Raw genomic sequence first — 25,998 nt, forward strand, 5'->3', positions numbered from 1 at the left:
ATTTAAACTTATATTTATGTTGGATAATGATTTCAAAGTAGCATTTGAGTTAAGTTAAGAAAAAGCTTTGTCCTTGGAGAAAATCAAGCTATTGTGCAAAATTTCATCAAATTACCTTAAAAATGTTTACATGGACATACAGATAGAAGACAACCAAACGGACAATAAATCGATTTTGAGTCGATTGATATATTTTAAGGTGTGTGTTTTATGGTTTACAAAACAAAAAAACACTTGCATTGTCCATTTTTGATTACAATAAGGGCCATTTTCTCATTAGTTGATTATCTTTTTTCTCAACGGAAAACTGCAGATTAAAGAAATTTGACATGCAGGATAATGAATTTTTCAAAAGATTCCGGCTGTCGATGGCCACATTAAACAGCTGATTTATGTAAACATGTTGTGTCACTTGAAGGCAGGATTCCCAACTTTCACATCTATTTTGAGAGGTATTGCCAACTGAAAATAATGTTTTTTTTTTCGGTATATTGAGAAAACCAAAATTGTTAACGGACAGTTTATCGGCCTAATAAATTTATGTCGACATTTAGTAACAGGCAGTTTGTCGATACATTGAGAAAACTGCCCTAAGACTGTCTGATAGCTGGTCCAAAGTAGTCAACGAATTGGATTCACATAATGGTTAATTTGTATAAAACCACTTTTAAAGTGACTACACTCTCGATTACTTATAGTGACAATTTTCTTCACGCTAGACTACCTGGGATGTATAAAGTAACCAATTGTCTTATCTCTGCACTACAAAGAGGACATTCGTATCAACTGACCCAAAATATATAAATTGGAGTCAGCCAAGTGGTCAGAGATTAGTGACATTTACTGTTTATAAGGGATACATTGACTACTTGCTTAACAGCTGGGTTGCTCCTATTCCCTATATCCTAGTGATATAGGGAACATTTAGAATATCCCTGTTCTAAGTATTTTAGTTTGAAATTAATCATATTTCCAAACAGTTTAGTTTCGCAATGAAATGAATACATTCTTTTAAAACACCTTCAAGATAATTTTCGTATTAAATAATAAAAATTTGCAATTGATTAGAAAATAAATAAAACTTGGATTACAGAGGCGCAACGATTAAACGATTTATTTGCATAGATATAACGAGGGACGACGACACGATTTCAAACGATTGATAATAATTTCACAAATACTTATGTACAAGAACCATCCAGTACAATAATCGCTGCTTTTAGCAAAATTCCCATTCAAGAAGCCTTTAAATACCGGATACTTAAATTATATTGAAGAAGTTTGTTATTTGACGGCAACGTGTTGACATCTAAATACCGCGAAACACAGAGAGTAGTCGGCAAAACTGTGAGAGTGAAAAATAAACGAAAATAAACAATTGTGTTTATACAATAAATTTGAGTGTAAAAACAAAACAAAAAAGAAATGTGAGTGTGCTTTTTAGCAAAAATTAATGAGAGTGTTTTAGTGTAGTTTTTGTTGTTGTAAATTTTAGCATATTGTTGGCACTATAGAGAAATTCATATAGAGCGGACACAAAGGGAAAAAACTCAAACTAAAAAAACTTACTCAAAGTAATTTCTTTTCACATAATTTTTTTGGCTAAAGCATTCTCACTCACCACTTTGGTTTTTGACAACTGAGTTAGGTCTTTAGCAGGAAAGTTTCTGCTCTATATAGCTTTCTCTATGGTTTGCTGTTGTTATTATTAGTGAATAAAATATAGAAAAAAATAACAACAAGAAACGAAAAAGCGCTAAAAAAAATATGTATCTTTTATTTAATGCACGAGTATTAGTAACAGTCTGGCTGACTGCCTGCCTGCCACATTGAATCGCAAAGATTCACAAGTTTAGTAGTTTTTATCTAGTGGAACGTTTTAGTTTAGAGTGTGATCGTAGTAGAAGGAAGAAGAATTAACAAACAAAAGAAATTTTTACACAAAAAAAAATAGTATGTGCCAAAAAATAAATTAATTGCAAAAAAGAAAATCATTAAAAAAAAACTCTGTAAGAAAGAGAAAAATAATAAAACTCTGCTATAAATCGCTTAAAATTTTATGGTAATGTTTTACTTTTTCTTTGTAAGCCACAAAAATTAAAAAGTTTGGTTTAATATTCCATTACCTTACACTTGATAAAGAAAAAGTGTAAAATACAAGAAGATAAAAAGACAACCAACTAACTACACAAGAAAGAAGTACACGTCACGTTATTTTTAGACTACTTTCTACAAAATGGAATTTTTTGGAAACCTAAATAAAGTTTTTTTTGTTTGGTTTTTTGAAAACTAAATATTATTTAATTTTCATTAAATTTTATTAAATTCTTATTTGAACCCTTAAAATTTGCCATGACGTAACAATACATTTTATTATTGTACAGTACAAACATACTACATACATATGTACGTATTAAATTGACGTGTTCTTTTCAATATTAACTGTACAATTGCGATTATTCGAAATTTAATTTAGTCATATTTTTTACATGTTCCCCAACAATCTGCTTGTTTATTTTAATACCAACTAAACTTTAGTTTTTAATGAAACAAATATTTATGTAGGTATTTAAAAAAAAACGTGTCATTGTTTATGTATTTATTCGATGTCGTATGATTTTCTTGTGTAACCATCTAGAAAAAGAATAAAACCGGCGAAATTTTGTCTGTGACTTAAAACTTGTTTTTCTCTTGTCTTCTCTTTTGGTAGTAAATAAATTCTGCTTTGGTTATAATGAACTTATTGGGACACATTCTTCAGTGAATAATAAATAAAGTGAAATTCGAATATAGTACATGTTTATCAATTTTAGGTATTTTGCAAAGTTTTAGGCATATTTAATTTAATCTCTTTTCACAACTGATCATAGTTTTATAAATCAATTAATTATAAAGTGAAATTTAAGTATTACGTATTTTACTTTTCTGATCAAAGTTTCTTCGTGTCTGTCTGTATTTTGTCAAACATGATTTAAGAATATGTACTTTAAAACACACAAAAATAAATACAAATTTAAACTTAATAATATGTTTTTAACATGACAATTTATGGACTTTGTTCCACATTGTAAAAAATTTAAACAAATGAATTCAATAATTTGGTTAGAAACTTAATACCTTAAAACTAAAACCCATTATTCGTAATATCAGATGATTAAAGGTTTATAAAACAAATGTTGTACGGAACTTATTTGAAAAGTTTTAACAAGCTTTCATGTTTCAAGATTATTATTTTTTAAATTAATTAATTGAATAATATAATTTAATTGAATTGAATTCGTTAAAGACTGACAATTTTAAACTTTTTAACTAATGTAACAGATTAAGAATATTGCATTTGAAAATTTTGGAATATCTAAAATTTGAGAAATTATGATTTCAAAATGAAAATTTAATTTTACATGTTCGAAAATTTTAATATTATTTAATTTTAGTTTTCATAATAATTTAGACACATTTTTTATCATTTAAAATTAAAAATTTAAATTATACATGTTCGAAAATTTTAAATATTTTGAATTAAAAAAAATATATTTTTTACATGTTCGAATTTTCGAACTACATATAAAAAAATACTTTTTTATTGGAGTTTCGAAGAAGATTTTAAAGTATCATCGACATGAAAGAAATGTATTTTTTATATGTTCGAAAATTTTAAAATGATGTTCGAATTGTCGAACTTAGTGAAGAAGTTAAATATTTTAATATATTTTAATTTGAAGTGATAAAAATTGTACATATTTTTGAAAATTTTAAAATGTTCGAATTTTCGAACTTAACAATAAAATTAAATACATATTTCAATATACATATTTTAATTTTATTTAAAAATTTTCAATTAAAAATCATAAGCAATTAAATTTTTACATGTTCGAAAATTTCAAAATTGTATGGGAATTTCGAATTTTCTAACTTAAAAATAAAGTTTAATATTTCAATATAATTTAATTTTAAATGATAAAAAAATAATCAATATTTAAAATTTTGAATTAAAAATTAAATTTTATATTTTTGAAAATTTTAAATACATATGTATAATAAAATTAACATAAATACGTTAATTTTGAATTTTATGAAACTTTATTTTTTAAATGTTCGAAAATTTTAAAATTATAAAAAATACATTTTTAAAAAAAATATATTTTTTACATGTTCGAAAATTTTAAAATTATGTTTGAATTTTCGAACTTAATGAAAAAGTTTAATATTTCAATATATGTTAATTTTAAATGATAAAAAATTACACATATTATCGAAAATTTTAAAATTGTTCGAATTTACGAACTTAACTTTAAAATTAAATATTTCAATATATTTTCGAACTTATAGAAAAAGTTAAATATTTTAATATATGAGAATTTTATATGATAAAAATTGTACATATTTTCGAAAATTTTAAAATGTTCGAATTTTCGAACTTAACAAAAATGTTACATATTAAAAAAAAAATAAACTAAAAATCATAAATAACTAAATTTTTACTTGTTCGAAAATTTAATGGTAATTTTTAACATGTTATTTACTTTTTAAAGCTTTTAATGCTTAAATTTCAAAAAAACTTAATTTTTTTTTAAATTTCGAAATCTTGAAAATTTTTTTATTAATTTCTATTTCGGATTTTTTTTCTAAATTTTTATTAGTTTTTCAAAAATGTTTAAATTCTAATAAGTTTTAATATTTATGTTTAAAATTTCGAAATCGCCATATTAAAAATCTTAATAATTTAAGATCATTTTTTTTTACTTTTTGAAAAATTGTATTTATTCTTTTTAGTATTTAACTCAAAAATACAAACAAAAATTAATATTCCCAAATTTCGATATAGTGTTCGAATTTACAAGATTTTTTCTAGTTATCAAAATTTTAATGATTTTAATTTTTTTTATAATTTTCTAACTAAATATGATAAAAATCATATAAAATTTAAAAATTTTATTTTGATAGAGAGTGTGAAGATAGTTTTTAGTGCTAGTGAAACAAGTTTTTAACTAAAAATCAATAAAACATATTTTTTGTCATATTATCCAAGTTCGAAAATTCGAATAAAAATTCAAAAATATTAAACTTGGGCAAAGTTAAAATGTGTGTTACTTAATGATTTTATTATCCTTGCACTCAATTGATTGATCTTGAGACGATCGTACAAGTTAAATCATAAGCAATTATAAAAACTGTAGAAATATATAATTTTAAATATTTACATATTCAGAAATTCCGCTATTTTGCGGACTTAATTTGGAAATCATGCCCATATAACAATGTCTGCCAGTATCGATAATTTTAAAATTTAAATTGGTAGCCTTCATAGACTTTTTTTGCCTGTATTTTAAAATAAGTTTAGAGTAACTATTTTTTAATGTCTAATGTTGGTTCAACATTTTCAAATGTGTTATAATATAATATTGGTAATTAACCACTCGTTTAATCGGGAATTTTCCCGGGAAAATATTATATTACAAATAGCGGGAATTCTATTTCATATTTATTATCTTCACCCGACACACTTATCACGCCTTTAAATGACTTAGTGCTTGATGATAAAACACCATACACTCATCAAAAAGTGAAATCAAATCATCTAAAAATCAATATTTTTAAAAATTTCTATTAAGCATTTCACTAATCCTACCATAGCGTTTGATGAGTATTTTTATTGAGTATGACGCTCTTAATGCTTTAGAAAATTTAAAATTTCTGATCCCTATACGAAGCACACATACATATTTTAAAATTAAAAAAAACTTTCCGTTTTTAATATTAATATAATAAACACATATACTAATTGTTTACGTGTAAATCAATTTTGAAAAACAATAAATATTTTTTTATTATCAATCAATATTTGACTGTAATGAAAAAAATTTCTTATAAATTCAATAGTTTTAGTGAAAATGTAATGCGAACATGATAATTTCGTATAATTTGCGTCTAATATTTATTTGTTTGTACAATATATTTGATTTAACTAATCAGTAAATATGTACATATGTATGTCTAGATGTATGTATAAATAATATAAATTAACTTAATAAATAAATTTGTGTATTAATGTATGTATACATTTATATGTACGAGTTCATTCATACAAACAAATATGCATATTATACTGTACACATGTCGATGGTGCGGTTAGCAACATTTCGTCTAGTGAGTGGCACTAGCTGACCGACCGACCGACCCATTAGAACAACAGTCAAGTGCGAATTTAAAAATGACAAGACATTTTTTTTTTTCTTAAACTAAATAAAGGAGTGTTTTATGCATAAAAACATTTATTTTGCTCTTATGTTGTTATAGAGAAGTCTAAAATAAAATCAATTAGAAGAAATATTTGCTAAAATAGTTGTTTTGTTAGCAATTTTTAATATTTATGAATATGTATGTTTCGAATATTCAACATTTTTTAAATAATATTTTTTTTCTTGTTTGAATATTTCAAAATTAATTTCGAATTTTCAAACTAAAAAAAAATTTCGTGTATTTCGAATATATTTTTAAAAATTAATAAAAAAAATATAAAACCATTCTAATATTTAATTCGAAAATATTTTAAAACATGCCAAACATTTTCAAATTTGTTTAAATACCGTAATTTTATGATTTGGTTACGGAATAAAGGCATTCTGCCACTGGTCCCTTCGATATACATACATGAAAAGGATAATATTTCGATCCCCCAATCAGAAATAGGAGAAATTAAGTTTATATCAGAGATAATTTTCATAGATGACAACTAGATAGGTAACTGAGAGCCCAAAACCTATGTCTGTTGTCAAAAACCTAATTCTCATGAATTAGGTTTTTAGGTATTTTGTTATTGTAAGAAAAGAGAGTAATTTTTTCATTGACATTTCTCTCTTCTTCCGTTATATGCCTTTCACTTTAAAAATGTTTTAAATAATGTTACGTTATTAAAAGGGCCAAATTCGGTATTGCGAACCAACTCATAAGAAACAATGCACTCGATGGCATTCACTGAACCGATCCTATGATCATTAGTGAGGAAGTCCGCAGAATCATTCAGATAATTCCGCAGATCTCTTATATCTAAAACCCTTTAAAGGAACTATTGGGTGTATGACTTAATAATGCGGGTGTATCTTTTTAAAGCGGTTTTTGTTTTAAATAACTTATATGTTATTTTGAAGAGTACATATCTGTCATTTATTCTCACTTAGTTATTAAGCATTAGAGTCTAAAGACCAATAATTGAAGATTGTTGCCAAAATCTTTAGGAGCTACTCAGGATTCATCCAAAAGCAGGGAAATTGGGTATCATACGAATTGAAGCTAAAAGACCTTGAAAGACGATTTTGTCTGAAAATGCTGCTTGAACGTTATAAAACAAAATTATTTTTACACCGAACAATTACTTGCGATGAAAAATGGATCCATTACGATAACCCAAAGCATATGATATCGTATGTGAAGCCCGGCCAACCAGCCGAATCAAAACCAAAGCCAAATATCCATGGCGCTAATGTAATTCTATGTTTTTAGTGGGAGCAAAAGGGTCCTAAATACTTGTTAAATATTATTTAGAATGAAGTGGTTGGGAAATTTGACTCACCCGATTTATTGCGTAGACCGTGCCCCGTCCGACTACTATTTCTGTCGATCGATGCAGAATGAACTCTCTGGGATACGCTTCACTTCAGAACAGAGTATCAGAGATTAGCTTGATTCGTTCTTGGCCTCAAAAGATGAGCAGTTCTTTTGGCTCGGAATCCATATATTGCCAGACAGATGTGAAAGGGTCATATCTAACAATGGCCAATACTTTGAATAAATTTATATTGTAAAACTGTTTCAAAATAAATGCTAAAAATGTGTAAATCCCGCATTCGAAATTACACAAACAAATTCATAAAAACAATCAAGATTGACACCCTTGGCAGGGTAGGAAATGCATTCCAATTTGCCAATTGTCTAACAGTTTAGTATTCAGTGATATTCTTTGAATTATTACAAATAAAATTATAATAAAATGAACTTAAGCCTAATTAAAAATTAGCTTTCAATATTCTAATATTTTCCAACCTAACTGCGCAGAAGATTTAATAATGAATTTGATAATAAAATATAATTAAGGGCCAGTTCAAAATATGATATTTTCAACAACAAAAAAGCGTAAAACTGCAAACATAATCAATTTGTTAATCATCTGTTTATTAAAGTCACTTTCAAAATTCTGTTATCAATTAAATTACAATTTAGACCTAAGTTCATGCATTAAAATCGCGCCATGAATTACACTTAGAATTTATAGTCTTTTCGTTGTGTTTAGCGAGAGTTCATTAAACTTGTGAGAGAGAGAAGAGTTCAGTGTAACAGAGAAAACATGTTGTTACAAAATTTTGCTTACATGCTCATCAATTACATGCATACATAGCTAATAAGGCAGTGAAGGAAAGGAATTAAATCGTTAGATTTAAGTTTAAAAAATGTATATAAACAAGTAGGTTTTTGGGGGCTGTCTTACATTTAGGTCCACAACTCAGATAACATTTCTGATCAACAACTAATATTTGAGGACATTTTCATCCCCTAAGTCCGTATTGTAACTTCAACAGACAACTAGACTGTCAGACCGACAGACGCAGCTAGATCGTCTTAGAATTATAAGGCGACGATGAATTTTTCAATACCATCCAAGTTTTTTTTTTATTAATATTAATATTATTAATATAATTATAATGAATTAATCCCTTCATATTACTTTTGTGTATTGTTTTTGATATACAACTGTTGACTTTTATTTGTCTTTAATGATTTTTCAATTTATTTAAAAACGATCGCTGAAAATTAATTAAATAGAATTGAATTGCCTTGCATATCAATCAATTGCACATCAAAATTGCAGTGAATAATATTAATCGCAACGTATTTCAAGTTAAATTTTCAATAATTAATCGAAATAATTTATGTATAATTTCAGTTAAAAAGTAGTCAATATGCCTCCTCGTTCGACTACTGTTTCCAATAATGCGGAGCCCTTGGATGATGCCACCACCACTGAATTGGGTGCCTCCAAGCAGACTGGTGTGCTTTTCGAAGCTGATGCCGATACCGCCGATGGTGCCTTGGCAGCCGATATCACCCAATTCAAGAAGGCCGAAAAACGCAAATTGAAATTGGTGTGGCGCAACATTATTTTGTTTGGCTATTTGCATTTGGCAGCCGTATACGGTGGTTATTTGTTCTTTGCCAAAGCCAAGTGGGCCACAGTATTCTTCTGTAAGTTCTATTATTTATTATACATAAGTGTAAAAGAAAACAATACTAATTGATATTCTTTTGATTTTCTTTAGCCATCTTCTTGTATTCTATTGGTGTTTTGGGTATTACTGCCGGTGCCCATAGATTGTGGGCCCATCGTTCGTACAAAGCCAAATGGCCCTTGCGTTTGCTTTTGGTTGCCTTCAACACTATTGCCTTCCAAGATGCCGCCTACCATTGGGCTCGTGATCATCGTGTACATCATAAGTTCTCGGAAACCGATGCTGATCCTCACAATGCCACCCGTGGTTTCTTCTTCTCTCATGTTGGCTGGTTGTTGTGCAAGAAACATCCCGATGTTGTGGCCAAGGGAAAGAGCCTTGATTTGGCCGACTTGAGAGCCGATCCCATCCTAATGTTCCAAAAGAAGTAGGTGTTCCTAGAGACTTTATAACTAACTATCTATAGCATTTTTACATTTACGAATTATTTTTTCCAGACACTACATGACTTTGATGCCTTTGGCTTGTTTCATCATGCCCACCTTTGTTCCCATGTACTTTTGGGGTGAAAGTTTCCTTAACGCTTGGTTTGTGGCCACCATGTTCCGTTGGTGCTTCTTGCTCAATGTCACCTGGTGTGTAAACAGTGCTGCCCACAAATTCGGTGGCCGTCCCTATGACAAGTAAGTTTCAACTGTCTCGAACACAACTCGTTTACTAATATAGAATTTAATTTCATGTTTTTAACAGAACCATTAATCCCTCTCAAAATGCTGCCGTTGCTGCTTTCGCTTTCGGTGAAGGCTGGCACAACTATCATCATGTCTTCCCCTGGGATTACAAGACCGCCGAATGGGGCAACTACTCCATGAACTTGACCACCGCTTTCATTGATTTCTTTGCCAAAATCGGCTGGGCCTACGATTTAAAATCCGTTGCCCCCGAAACCATTGAAAAGCGTGTAAAGCGTACCGGTGATGGCACCCACGAACTTTGGGGTTATGGCGACAAGGACATTTCCCCCGAGGATCAAGAGTCCATCATAACACTTAACAAAAAAACTGAATAAATTTCAAATGTAAAACAACAACCAGAGTTTGAAAACTCTAATCCACATTCATGAAATAAAATCAACCTTAAATTACATGCTAAACTAAATTATCAAAAAATACAAATTTTGAGGTCAATGAAAATGTAATTTTAATTTTAAAAATATTGTATTTATTAATATTTAGTATTTCTTTTATTTAATAAGGTGTATTTTATAAAGAAAAAACAAACAAAAAACCTCAAGATTAAATTAAACTGAGTAAAAATATGTGATTTATGTAGATGTAATAAACAAACAAAAAATATTTTATAAACAAACGATCAGTAGTTTATTTTTATTTTTGCTGTTTAGAAATTTGGTCTTATCAAAAAAATATGCAAACGCGTGAATTATATTTAATATTTACCCATGGAATATTACCTTAATGGGTTTAACTTTTATTATTAGAAATTTATAGACGTACAAAAAAATCAATTTTTATTAGGTCTAAAAATATTCTCAGAACAAGTCTACATTTGATAAGGCCACAACAATACCATTGAAAGTGGAAATTTCATTTTAATATTTTCAAGAAATTCAAGTTAGATAACATTTAACACCTGTTGTTGAATACGAGGGCATTGCAATAAGTTTTTGGAAAGTTTAGAATTTTTTTGCTTCATTTTATATCACATTTATATAGAAATAGAATGATAAAGTTGATCTAAAATAGAGTTAATTTAATTTGATCTTTATTCACTAAAATCTTTATTCGGAATTAATTAATGTCAGCCATTTATTCCATAAATCAATTCCCAACATCTAATTATTTAGCTTCATTCATTGATTTTTATATAAATAGAATTGATTGATAAACGAATTCATTCAAGCTTTGATTGATTCAATTTGTGTTAATTCTTAAGTATTTTGTAATTGATTTGAATTCAAGAAACTTTTATTGATTCAATATGGAATTAATTGTTATAAGAATGAATTCTCATAGGAATGAATTCAATTTATTTGAAGAACAAAGGAATTAAGCCTTTGAATTCATTAACGAAATGATACAATTTATTTTGATTTCGTAAATTAGTGTTAAGAATTAGTTCTTATTAAAACTTTCCATACATTTTACTAAAACTGAACATTTTTATTTTATACCGATTTATCTGATTTTTAATTAAGGGTCTTCCATTAATCGCTTCTTACCTTTAAATTTAAATAAAATAAAGTGTGTGAAAGGCCTATCTTTGCGATTAAGTATGGATTATAAAATCTTGCAAATGTCCGTCACGGCAAATGAAAATGTCTGACTATCCATTTAGAAGTTAAATATTTATTTCAGTTCCCACACCGTGCATCGTGAAATTAAATTCATAATTCATTTTGGTGTAATTACAATCAGACCAGACCAATCAACTTGAATATGTGTTTAAAATTATCGATTATCGAAGGTATGTACTTACCGTTATATTTGATTGATGAAAATTCCGTTATGACTTTGAGGCCGCTACAGATGAAAGCAATATTTTAGCACGTTTTAATTTATCAAAAAGTTTTTAATCATTTAAGGTTTCTGTTTAATTTTGATTATAACTATTGAATAAAAGAGCTTTCAATAATAATAACGATTTATTAAATAACATGTAAATTGTATGATTACAGTACAAACCAATATTTTTAATTAAACAAATAACAAATAGCGAATTTAATTGTAAGCAAATTGGTGTTGTAATATGATTATGTATTTAAACAAAATATTTGTTTTATATTACTAATTTCACTAGTTTTCCCACTTATATTTTATAATTCTCACATTTTGTAGAGTTTGCGTTCATATAGAATATTAAACCATTTCGAGTAATTTTGAAATTAACGTATATTTCCCCTTTACATTGATCACACTATATAAAAACACTATTATCACCGCATTTGTTTTTATGACCTACACATTTGTATATTAACGGCTTATTGGCTCTCTCACTTTCGAGAAACACTATTATCACAATTAACAAAATGTCACAAAAATATACTCTCTTGAATTCTTATTTGCTCACACAAAAACTAACGGTACCTCGGCGCAAATTTGTTACTATTTCAGAACCATTTTTTTATAATTTGCACTCGTTTTTTCGATAGTTTTTCATATCACACATGTTAATTAATACTTTTCTTACATTTTTCATTTTATTTCACAATAAACATACAGTTGTTTTTCATTTTACACCAGTTTTAAGTTAGCCACAAAATAACCACCATCTTACCGACTTTACTAAATAAATGCAACTAAATGATGTGATATCAATCATTGATGAATGAATGTCTAACAATGACAGTGTTGCCAGCAGCAAAATAATTATAAATTACACATGACTGATTACGAAATTACATATCATAAGAAAAATATGGTTAATATATATTATTTTTTAAACTGCATACATATTTTATGTGATAATATTCCGACATTTCGCATTGTTACATATTAAGGATATATGTACTTAAAAAGTTGTTTTAAGGCAAAACTGTTCAGTTTAATAGCTTCCTGGGGGTTGATTCTGGTTCTGTGAAATGGTAAAATGAAAAAAACTTTTTATTTTCGTTTTCATATTATGATTTCACAATTACACAAATTGCGATTCCCATTCTTAAATTTTTTATTCCACTTGATATTTCCATATGAAAAACGAGAATCAGAAACTCTAGGAAAATATGAAAAACTTTTCATTTCACCGTTTCACAGAACCAGAATAGACCCCCTGATATGAGGACGTAATGTGGAATACGGATAAAACAAAAACAAATTTTTAAAATGTGTGAAATTTTGTTTTTGCTATGCACATAAATATCACTTTGGTGACATGATTTACAAAATTAGGGCCTTAAATGTTTTAAGTTTTCCTTTGTTTGAATTTTATTTGATTTTCCTTATCGTAGAAAGTAGAAAAAATTTCTTGTTATTTAAATTCTACAACAAACTAAGGAACAAATTTAGTTTCTGTTAATATTTATATTTTCTGAATTGAGGGAGGGGCGGATGTACTTAAAATTCGGAGGTGTATCGAATACCGGCTTCGCTAAAATTACTTTTTCTGTATATCAAAATTTTCTGAATTACTGTCATATAAATTCAAAAAGGAATTTTTGGTTCACAATTTTAATAAACAGTACCATATTATATATCATATTAGAGGTATTTTGAAGCACTATTCAATGATACCCATAATGATCAGATTATATATGCGAAATTTACTATTATTGATATTGACTTTAAATTTATATAACTTATAACTAAAAACTAATAGAGAGCGGGCAAAAATTTTAACGTTTTTGTGCTTATAATTATGAGACCTATCAACACCAAACCAAATTGTTAAAATGCAAGCTGTTTCGATGATCTTGATTTATGCCAACCGACAGTATAACTATTAGTTAACACCTAACCAAACTTCGTGTTAATTGGGGAGAAAAAGTCGATTATTCAAAAATTTAAAGAATCGACTGTTTAAACATCGTAAACTCGAAATGTCGACTTTTTGTTTCCACTCTAAAACCCTACTGTCTGGCTCTCATTTATAAACAAAAGCTCTCTTTCAAAAGAAAAAACAATAAAACAAACACATGTAATTTTTGCAGTTTTTGTTTTCTCTTAATATTTGTTCTCTGCGTTAGTGTGGTGGCTTTATTTAAACAAAATACTCTAATTGTTTAATTAAATTTGCTAAAAAATAATTTTTGAAGTAAAATTTGTGAAATAAAAGCTCTGTTTGAAGTGAAAAATTAAAAAAACCAAAACAAGTAATTATTGCAGTTGTGTTTTCATTTAACATGTCATGTCTGCGTTAGTGTGGTACCATTTTTTAAATAAAAAATCGCAAACATTAAAAAGCTACATTGATTTTAAATTGGCAATAAGATTTCTGATGCAAAAGGAATCACATACTGGGTCAAGGCGAATCTATAGATATATAAATTCGCCTTGATACTGGGTAAGATTTCACTACACTGAATCAACTCACCGAAACTTTACCCTTCGTATTGACAAGACATTAATTTGTTCACACAATTTCTTATCGCAAAATTATGTATCTCGTGTGGACAAATCTTGTTGATGTTATGCTCATTGTTTAGACTCGCGTTAGGCAATTTAGATACGCAGATGTCTTGCCCAACAACAAAACTACATGCAAAATGTGATTCTTCTTAACCCGACCTTGGAGGAGGTACATATAGTTCTTGTTCAAACAACCTTGTTGGACTATGTAATATTCATAAGACGACCGCAATTTAAAAAGAAAGAAAAGAATACATTTGTGTCCGTAATTTTGCTGACGTTTTGTTCTTGTGCTCTCAAAACCATATCTGATCCAGATGTGCCATATAGCTGACACTATTTTTATCCTTCGCTATACTGGTTTAAAAACGCTTCATTTAGCAGGATAATCACAGAATTAACATCACTGGTCTATGTTTGTTTTTGTTTTTATTTTCTTGGAGCACTATCAGCAGTGCTCCACTGACCTTGGAAAGTTATTATTGCTTGTGCGTAGTAAATTAGAGACGAAAAGTAGAAAATCTTTCATATTTCCTTTGCAGGCAAACACACTAATACTGCAGCTTTGAGTTACAACAATTGTGTAAAAGTACCGTTTGTTTTTCTTTTGGCTTTTTTTATTTTGTAACAATTTCTTTAAACAGCGACAAAAAATACCATTGAATTGGTTTCAATTACTCCTGATAATTTGTATTACAAAAAAAAAAAGAAGAATAATACAAGTTAAAGTAAAATAAATAATTTATTTATTATTACAGCGGGCTGGTCAACAATCAAAAAATTAAACACGAAGGCAACGTTCGAGAAAATTTACAACTCAGAAAACGGCAAAATTATCTCATCGACCACGAACGAAAAGGAACCAAAAAGGAAAGCGCAACCAGCAATTTCATTATAAATTGAATACGAATTAAAAGGAAAGAAGCCTTTTTCATTTGAGACCATTTCTCGTGGTGCAAAAGTCAGGACCAACAAGAAAAATAAAAACTAATTTAGTAATAACTTTTAGAAAGGTAAGAAAAGAAAACCATTAAATAATTATTATTTTTGCAAAATAGCTATAAAAGTTCAAAGGAACTAATATCTATTCCATATGTACTGCATACATAATACGCATTTATTTACATACATATGTATATTGGTTATGGTGAAATAGTAATACCAAAAACAGGAGTGGTGATGGATTTTCGTTGCCAAGGCAAAGTGTGTGGCTATGAGTATGTGCGTGAAATAGAATTGGTAAAAATCGTTTTGCCGGGGTTTGTTTAGTGCCGTTTTTTTCGCAGGATGGGAGACACTTTACAAGCGTGAGACATTTACCATAGCTACCCATGTGGCATGGGTAATTTATCACCTGTAAGAATCGTAATGAAAATCTTTCAATTTCTATTTCCTAAGGATTACTACATATTGATGTTAGTCAGTTATTTAAGATATTGAATTCTTTATTAAGATAAAGTAAAGTGGCTTACAAAATGAGGTTAAATATGGATTTCTGAATTTTAAACAAATAATTTTTATAACATTAATAATTGTTGTGCATAAACAGTTGAAAGTAATAAATACAATAAATGAAACATTAAAAAAAAACCGGAACAAATTATGATTCGCTCAACAGTTTAAATACTTATAATTTGTAAATATCATTGCGCTTATAATTAAGAGTTATAAAAACACGAAAATAATTATATAGTTATACAAAAGTGAACTAAAACAATATGCCGGGATCTCATGTAGCAATTCTGTGTTGAATTCTCAAAGTTACAACTTCAAAACAGCATAAAAATTTTATTTTCAAAGTAAATTTTATAATTGTTTCTTTTGTTTGAATGATATGAGTTTTACTCGTACTTTTTAAACAGAAATAAGAAAACTATTTTACTTTCTCACGAACTACTTAGATCATGATGAAAAATGTGCATTTTTTGAAACTGAAATGAAAGTAACACAACCATTTTCCAACCGATTTTCAAAAGTCAAAATATATTTGCGGTATTCAAACGGTCTGCTATTAAGTCATATTGTAATAATGTCCTAATATATTATGATAGTTTAAACAAATTGTGGTTGTGCTTCAAACAAAAAAAGTGTTATTTTATGACAAAACAATGAACATAGTTCAAAAAGTCTTATTGTTTAAACTATCATATTAGTACATTATGACAATATCACAATATGACCTAATAGCAGTCCGTTTGAATCCACCAAAATTGTTTTTTTAAATAAAAGAAACAATCTTAAAACAACATATTTATAATTATTTGAATTTGTATCGAGTAAAACTAAAGAGTGAGTCAGAAAAAAACTTATACGCACTATTCAAGCCATAACATATCCTTGGTCCGACAAATTGTCATTTTTTAATCACGTTAGCTTTTACAAATATGTCAGATATTATCTTTTCTAAATCATTAATTTTCAACTGCGAAAAAAAGTAAAAAATAAATAAACAAAAAGGTCCGAAGGTTTATCGTCACAATGTTTCAAAAGCCATTAAGGAAGACTTGAACATTGAAAGAAAACCTGGATCAGGAAGAAAAAAAAAGCTCTAACAGATATTGGTAAGGCAAAATAAGTCGAACAACTCTTTCGAAGAGTACCCAAACACTTCTATCAGAAAAGCAGCTCGTAAAGTTAAATTTGTGCGCAGTGTTAAAGCTAATGATGGGTTGAAGTCGTATAAAGTTCAGAAAGTTCAAGATCGTAAAGCGGTAAAGAATTTAGAAACAAAAGAACGAGTGAAAACTTATGTACTGGTAGACTTTTCACAACTTTCGAGTCCAAATTTTGATGGGACTAATGGAGTTCCTTCGAATTTCTGGCACGAAATGGTATTCAATCAATTATGTAAATTTTGTACCACCTGTGGAAAGGGCTCTTGTAAAAAATTATTAAAGAACACAGGAAAGCTATCCCAGGACATGTCCTATTTTAAGCGTAAAAAATTCGGAAAATTTAAAAATTTAATACATTTTATAAGCTTTAATGAATTTTTACAATATTTGAATAAATTTACATATTTTTGGGAATTTTTATATTGAACGGTTTAAGTTTTATTTAACTTAATACAACTATAATTATTTTCTGACTCACTCTTTATCAGGCCTGTCACAGAATTCAATTCCGATCGTAAGTGGAATTAATTTCGTATTTTGCTTCATCAGAAAATGTAAAACGAAAATTTCTTTCGGAATGAAACCACTTTCAATTTTCAAAGTGGAATTGGTATTTCTTTGTAATTATTTGTTTTTCTAAAATTTTTAATCAATTTATGTACCAAAAGCTTCCCGAAGTCTATCGACTAGAATAAAATATAATTACTGTATGAAAAACACTGCATACTTTTGGTATATCAGAGCGTTATAAATGGATTTATATATACCCTTCATTAAGATAAAGTTTGAAAACAATTATTGGCTATGGATATTATATCTTGAAATTGGTATCCATTTTTTCTACATACATGACTTAGTAACAGATATATAGTGCTTATATCTCAGATTTCGAATTTTGTTTGTTTAGATTCACTCGATACACGTTGCTATACGGTGATTTAAGAAATACTTAAGTTTAAGTTCATAAATGTTGTACTGCAACAAAGTATTACGACATATTGTTAAACCATTTCTTAATTATAATTTGCGTTTTAAAATTAATAAATGGAAATTTTCAAAAAGAAATGGAAAATAACCAATTATACCAATTCTATTTGAGATTAAACTTATTATTCGCTTATGCAAAATTTAATATAATTTGTGATTAAAAAAAATCGCTCAGTTCATGAAATCTACAGTGTGTATTTAAACAATGAAAACTTCAATTAAAAAATATGACAATTTTTTGCTTTTCGCTACAGTTTAATATTGTACTTTGTAATGAAACTCTTAAATGTTAGTTCACAATTGGAAGTTCAAAGTCAATTTGTTCAAAAGTTCAAAGTCAACATTCTCAATATGTTTTATTATTTTAATTTTTATCAAAAATTTTACCTGTGGATGAAATTAAAAAATTTAATATTATTCAGATTCGTTTACTAATATCAATTTATTGCACTGATAAGAAATATAAACGCATTTCTTTTTTGACGAACTAATATAGAAACTACGTGTCTCAAGTCATGAGTTTCTAATAGAAGTTAATATATTTATTAAAAATGGTACAATTTCTTTAATAATCATGACATTATCAAATGAATACGAAGTAATCAAGAAATTTCAGACAATTCAGAGGTCAGTTCGTACAAATTGTGGTTCCCAGCTTTTTATAGCTACAGCATCTATTTATAGAAACGAATACTTTTTTCATAGTATTTAATTATTTTGTATATTAAAAGTGATTAATATTAAGTCCCTAAACAAACACCCACGGCAACAATATTCAATTGAAAAAAAAAATAATTAAAATACAATTAAATTAAATTTGCAGCATGTACATAATTTCTTAATCTTATTTTAGTACCATTTAGCTAAAGACTTTTTTATTGCATTCTTATCTAATCAGCTATATAATGGATAATGCCATAAATAAAAACAAAAAATTTTTTTAATATTTCTTAACTAGTAGCTTCACTATATTTTTACATTTATTTATATATTTTCCATAAAATCTAATCAATGTTGTTTGTTATTTCCATAAAGGTTGGGGTCAATTTCTATTCAAGTTTGTGGAAAGTATGAAACCATTTTGTAGTGGATTAGATTTATTCAGTTATATAGCCATATACATTTTCTTGTAATTAAGTGATTTGTTTTTTATTTTATAGCTAGAAGGAACTTTAATGTACTCATTTATTCAATTACATACAAATATTTCATAATTACAAATTGGCCCTCAGCGCTCTATTAGCAAATATTACTTTCCACTTTAAATGATTGGCTTTTATACAATTGTTTATAGTCTTACTAAATGCTTTATTGCATACTATAAAAGGTATACTATTTTATTATTTTTTGGTTTAGAAAATTAAAAAACTATTACGCATTATATTCTATTTCACAACAAATTAATGATGATAATTCCACAAAATAAAAATCTGATTTAAGCAAACGTTGCAGCCGGCTAAAACCCCATACACGTCACATTATTAACAATACACTTTATATTCAACGTATAAAAGCATTTGTATTCTAATAAATGAACAGTTTTTTTCACTAAACTGTAAATAAATGTTCCACTTTTGTAGATGATAATAAAAAAAAATAATACAAATTTATTTAATAATGTTGCCTTTATGGATATCAGTCCTTAAGAATAAATTGATTTACTAATTTGTGAAATTTTATTTTTAAAATGTTTATTAAGTGGTAGCTTTGATTTGATTATTTTTTGATATGTAAACAATTTTTTTAATAATGTATCAATCTGTTATTTAGACTGTTAGTTTTACTATTTAACAATAAGGTGTGCGTAAAAATTATAAGGTCACATACTAGTTGTCCTGTTTATCCAAAAACTCAATTATCCGAAATTCCTCAATACATATATTCAAATATTGTATAAATTTATTAATCATTAAAATATTGGCATATATTTCCGGAAATCCTCTTAAAGATTTTCTAGTTGCTTCCGTTAACTTTTTGGACTTACGCTTAAAATCGGACTTTTCTGAACTTTATACGACTTGAACCCAGTATTAGCTTTGATTCAGTGCTCTACGAAAGAGTTGTTCGACTTCTTTGGCCTAAGCAATATCTGTTACACATTTTTTCTTCCTGATCCAGGTTTTTTTTCAATGTTCAAGTCTTTCTTATACTGTTTAATGGTTTTCGAATCTGTATGACGATGAACCATCAGATATTTTGCTTTTTTTTTTTTTTTTTTTTGAAAGTCCATATTGGATTTTATTGATAAGTTTTAAATTTTGACCGAAATAACAGTTGAAAATGAATGATTTAGCAAAGTTAAAATCTGACATATTTTTAAAAGCTAACGAGATTAAAAAATAATTTGTTGGGCCAATGATAAATTTTGGCTGGAATAGTGTCTATAAGTTTTTTCTAGCTAAAGCTGTCCACACCCGTGTTCGTGTTCGACTTGTTAATGGGGCTGTGTGCGCACAAAATCACAAGTAATTGAAAATTTTCAATCACAAAGCAGGCGAACAAATCATTTCGTGTGTGGCCAGCTTAACTCTTTAATAGATTCATTTTCAACAATACATTTAAAAAAAATACTTTCTTTTAAATAAAACAATACCGAAATTGTTACCTGAAGAATTGGGAAAAAAGCTTATGACATGTTTTGCCAATTCTTCGCATTTTCAATTATTAATTGCAATTAATTTAGTTTATATAGTGTGCTTTAATGGCTCTCAAAACTGTAAATTTAACGCATTCAAACCCAATACCTTTTCCTGAAAATGTTTCATCAACGATTTAGCGAAATATTGAAATACAAAGATCAAATTAAATATTATAACAAACTAGTTGACCCGCCCGGCTTCGCCCGGTAGCACTTACTAATGTTAGTTCTTCAAGTTTCTGCAACCTACATAACCTGCCTGTCCTTATTTATTTGCAAATAAAATATCTAAATTTGTACTGCATACTTTAGGGAGCTTTTTTTATTACAGTTGACTGGACTCAAAAAAAAATAAATTTCCGAGTTTTACTCGGAATTTTTGAATTGTTTTCTTTACAAGCCATCTCCTGAAAATTTCGAATCGAATAAAAAAAATCAGCCATATCGCTCCAGCCGTTCTCACGTGATGCCATTACATACATGGACCATTTCATTTTTATATATATAGATGTTAGCCAATCGTTAGTTTTTCATATTTCGGAAGTGTTTGCGAAATATGAAAAACTAACGAGTGGCTAACATTTGTGTATAAAATATTACGTCATTCATTTTCCCAAAAGTGATGTTTGAAAAAAAATTATAAAACGTTTGACCTTTGAAGTAATTTTGAAGTTTGAAAATCCAATTTTCAATTGCTTTTAAAACATTTCTTGAACTTCCATTATTTCGAAATAATTTTTCAAATGGGACTTATCACCATGCTGAAGAGTATACAAATATTTCGCTGCAATCGCTTTCGTTGTTAACTGAAATAATGAATTTAATATCACATATTTAAATTTGCTAACTTGGCCAAATATAGATAGAGTAATACGTCCGTCCCTTGTGTTTGAAAGAAGATTACTTAAATAAAAGAATATTTTCAGGAATTCTATTTGATAACTATTGAATGCGAATATTTTGCAATAAATTCTGTTACATTAAATGCTGAATTTTATTACTAAATAATAAATAGTTTTTATTACTACATAATATAGTTTGATTTGTAGCTTAGATTTTAAAAGGGAGGAATTGACAATAACATATTTGAAATGTAATGTCATGGCGCTTTTAAATAGGCGTGCTACCAATTATTTATTTTATTACTATTCACCGAGGTGAAATAATGATGGGAGTAAAGATGGAATTTTGTAAAGTTACAAAATGTTCTAACTAGACATAGAACGGAAACTCTCCTGTCAAAGACCTAACTCAGTTGTCAGAAACCTAAGTGGTGATAATAAGTGTGTTCGCGTACTTTCCAGTAACTTTAATTTAGAGCGTAAAAATACATTTACTCTCAATCTAAAAAAATATCCAAAAAAGTACGCGAACAACAATTTGTAAAAATAAGTTGTATTTTATTATAAATCAATTAAAAACGTTTGTTTTGTGTTATTTTACTTCTTTTTTTGTGTTAATTTTCAACATTTTTGTTTTGTTTACATTTGCAACAATTTGTTTTAAACATATTTTTCATGTTGATATTTTATACGGACAAAAAATGTCCAGTAAAAAAATCATGTTCTCTATCTACGAACTGTCACTTTTAACACTCTCTTGCTCTCTCGTTACAAGTTTTTAAAAGTAAATGAACGGAATCTCGTAACTTTTTGTAATAATTTGTACAAATTATTATAAATTATCAAGTACGCGAACACAACTATAGTACTTGTCGAAAAACCTATGTGAAAACAAAAACAACACTCGTATTTGTGATTATTTTGAGTAATTTTTTTGATTGAGTTTTTTTCTAGTTTCCACTCTATGTTTCTCAGTTGAGTTCGGTACAGGTTCCCTGTGATGGTCGGCCCAGATTTCAGCAACTCATAAAAGATAGGTCCCTTTACTCCCATCAAATACCTTAGCGCCATAGATATTTGGCGATAATTGGCCGGGCTTCACAAACGATCTCTTCCGCTTCGGGTTATTGTAATGGATCCTTTTTTCATCGCATGTAACGATTCGGTGCAAAAATGATTTTCTTTTATAGCGTTCAAGCAGAATTTCAAACATACAAAATCGTCTTTCAAGGTCTCTCAGCTTCAATTTGCTTTTGAATAAATTCTGCTGATTGCAAATGCTTTGTAATTTCTTATTGAGTAGCTCCCAATGATTTTGCAACAATCTTCATGGAGCAATGGCTTGAATTCTTGATCTTCAATTTTTTTTTGGTTGGCCTGAACTATCTTTGTCTTCTACACAGACCATCTCTCGCACGTTGAAACCGATGGAACACATTAACAATAAGCTTTGGTGAACAAAGGAACATTTCAATGTTAGTTCCAGTACTTAAACACGTGCTCTTTAGATTAAAGAAAAAGGTTAAAGTTTGAATTATATTATGCTTCATAATCATAATCTTAGGTTTTTTTAAAATAAATAAACTTAAAATTATATAAACGAAAATTGCAATAAAAATAATTTACCGGTATATTAAAATATGTATACGGATAACACAAAATATGTTTGTATCTCGAAATATTGCAAGCATTTTAATCAATTCCAATTTTGCATAAGATTAAAAACTAAAAAACATACCGAAATTAATCGAGTTCTTAGGGGGCAAAATTTGAGTACTGGTGGAAATTAACTCTCTAGATTAATATTATCAATCGAATCAAAAAACAAGCAATGATGTTGTTATTAGTAGCACAAAGTAAAATCTCAAGAAATCTAAAACTTACGCAAAATATATAAATTGAAAATAACTTTTGGTCCGTCACTAAAGGTTATTATCAGGGAAATCAAAAAAATATGTAATAACAAATTTTTGCAGAGCTTCATATTGTGATAACAAATAGTTATTTAACAGTTTTAGAAAATTAGATGAAATAATAATATGAAATACTGGCTTTTGCCCGCGGCTTAATTCGATTTCAATGTCATGTATACATACCCTGAGGAAAATATACCACTACAATCTAATGTTTACATGTTTTGAATTTGCCTGCCCACTCGGCAGATCTAAATCTCATAAAAAAACTATGCGAAATTGAAGATTGCAAAATGCGGATTCAAAATTATACCACGAAGGATTTTTTTTTGTTTGTTTTCTATTTTCAAAATTTAATTATGTTTAAAATTAAGAAGAAGAGTTAATTTTTTTAAATAAAGTTTTTCACAAAGCTCATACAGAGAAATATCTAATATGTACTAGCTTTTAACCCGCTACTTCGGTAGCGAATCAATTCAACCAACGTTTAAGTAAGAACATTCAAGTTTAATTTATTAAAGTACGTATTTGAAGATTACGTTTATGTAGATTGATTCCTAATTCACAAACAAACGTATCATAAGTATAAAGAAAAATTACCATTTGCTATATACCTAACTAACCCCTGATTGATTTATTTAAAAAAAAAACAGTCACGTTTTAAAATTCAATATACCATTTACTTTTTCATTTTTATGGACTATTGAGTTATACAAACGCAGAACCTAATAATAACCTCTTCTATGGCATCAGAAGAAAGAAAAGGTTTATGGGTCAGATATAAATCAGAATTATGGTAATTTTTTTTTATATACCTCAACCACAACTATTTAAAATTCAAAATATTACTTATTTTTAATTTTTATGGACTATTGTGTAATGCAAATGCAGAACCTTACTCATTGCAAATATTCTGAACCCATTAGATTGTGTAAAATATGGTGTTGTATAATTTCAGCATATGTATTTAATTTTGTAGTATGATTTGAAGAAAAACTATTTTTTCATTGAAAATTTTGTGTATAACAGTATTTTCCTTAGAAAGTGTAAAAAATCCGATTGTTATATTTCATTTTTCCAACCAAAAAAAAATGTTTAAATGAATATCCTTAGTATTAACTGTATTTTCTAATGTTCTATATAAATGTATATAGAAAATTTTGTTTTCCATAAGAAGAAAGTCTAATATTACCAAACCGCGATAACTTTTGGGATTTTATGGATTTTACACGTTGAAGTACTACTTTTAGTTCATACAAAATAATACTGATGTGCTAAGAACAAAATTTAGGTTTTGCCCACATATTAATGAAATTTTTTTTAAAAAAATAAAAATTTCTTAAGATTTTTTTTTTTAATTCCAAAATGAATATTTGTTTCCATTGTATTGTCAACCACAGATATCACTTTCACTTGTGTTTCTTTCAAATCGTTTAAATGTTGTGGCGAACAGAGGTTTTTCAGAAGCAATTACTGAGATATTATGCAATCTTTTTTTTTGCAAATGCAATTAAATAATTAGCATATTAAGAATATACTTTTTTCCGTTGTAATGTGTATTATTTTTGTACTGGGTATTACTCATATTTGAAAGATCAAAGATTATGTAAGACTATAGGATCTGTATAACTGATAGTACCTATATATTTAATCGCTTTTTATTACATCTGAAATGGCATATACGTACTTTATAGGGCATTGCGAAAACAAGCGAAATTCTGGAAAGAAAAAGTGCTATATACAAATATTTTGTGTAGCTGTGCTAGACTTTCTATGAAAATATACAGCCATGAAAGTGAGAGTAGCACAATTGAACTAAGGGTTCATAACATAGAATAAAATATACATAGAAGCGTTAAACCTAAGTCTGTTGTCAAAAACCTAAGTTCTGCAACAACAACATTTGGGAGAGAGTAATTATTTTTATCTCATAGTTCTTAATTTATTCAGAAATATGTTTGCAATGTCAAGTGTTAAGTGGAGGACTAGAAATACCCCTAGCACGAATCAATATTTCACATGAAATACATATATTCCCTTTTCCCAACCAACTATTGTGAATGAATGTTGGAATATCACGATAGCATTTTCCCTTCGAGGGAAATGTGAACAAAAATTTCACATGTTATTGGCGATAGGAGCGATAGTACTATTTTCTACTTGTCATTATTATTTATTAATATTCCCTCAAGTAAAAACTGCATTTTCGGATAATTATTTTTTTTATTTTTGTATTAAAAGTGTGCTATTTTTCTAACCATGACTGTATGTATATGTATATGCGAAAATCTATTCTAATCAGTTTAAAGTGACTTGAAAAAGAAATTATAATCTTCATAATGGAACGAAAATAAAGAAACTTACCACCCTAGAGGTGAGGCGTGCGGCCACTGTTTAGCGAATAAAATTGCAAAGCGATTAAGATTACGATAATCAATTTATTAAATGTCACACATACAGTATTGTTCGAAACCTAAGCAACTTTTCCTTATAAAATAATCAAAGTCATATGTATTATTTTTAAATTGATTTATTAAATATAAAACATTGAAATTATATTATATTATGTACATTCTAATAATAACAAAAGTTTAATTGTTTTTTTTTTTTTAAATTTAAAATTTTTTTTTTCAATATTTAGCGAAAAAAAATATTAAAAAATATATTTACCGATTTTGACCCATTGCAGCTCCAACTTACT

The 25,998-nt window shown here is 27.8% G+C and overlaps 2 protein-coding genes across 2 annotated transcripts in view; both read left to right on the forward strand.

Annotated features, from left to right (window-relative positions):
• The first annotated feature begins 1,285 nt into the window (after positions 1–1,285).
• LOC135948657 (acyl-CoA Delta-9 desaturase-like) lies at positions 1,286–10,589 on the forward strand. The gene is made up of 5 exons (XM_065498031.1): positions 1,286–1,427; positions 8,939–9,237; positions 9,312–9,648; positions 9,719–9,904; positions 9,972–10,589. Exons 2-5 carry the CDS (start codon positions 8,955–8,957, stop codon positions 10,288–10,290), a joined length of 1,125 nt encoding a protein of 374 aa, XP_065354103.1. The 5' UTR covers positions 1,286–1,427; positions 8,939–8,954; the 3' UTR covers positions 10,291–10,589.
• Positions 10,590–15,138: 4,549 nt separating this feature from the next.
• The window catches only part of LOC135948658 (acyl-CoA Delta-9 desaturase-like), a 28,333-nt gene continuing 17,473 nt past the window's right edge, over positions 15,139–25,998 (forward strand). Inside the window, exon 1 of the mRNA XM_065498034.1 lies at positions 15,139–15,315. The gene's annotated coding sequence lies outside the window, so the exon portion shown is untranslated. The remainder of the gene's footprint in view (positions 15,316–25,998) is intronic.

This window comes from Calliphora vicina, chromosome 1 (assembly GCF_958450345.1).
Source record: "Calliphora vicina chromosome 1, idCalVici1.1, whole genome shotgun sequence".
Lineage (NCBI taxonomy): Eukaryota > Metazoa > Arthropoda > Insecta > Diptera > Calliphoridae > Calliphora > Calliphora vicina.

Coding starts and splice junctions, on each gene's coding strand:
- LOC135948657 (XM_065498031.1), top strand. CDS start 8,955: ATGCCTCCTCGTTCGACTACTGTTTCCAATAATGCGGAGCCCTTGGAT. Junction 9,238..9,311: donor GTGGGCCACAGTATTCTTCT/GTAAGTTCTATT, acceptor GATTTTCTTTAG/CCATCTTCTTGTATTCTATT. Junction 9,649..9,718: donor ATCCTAATGTTCCAAAAGAA/GTAGGTGTTCCT, acceptor TATTTTTTCCAG/ACACTACATGACTTTGATGC.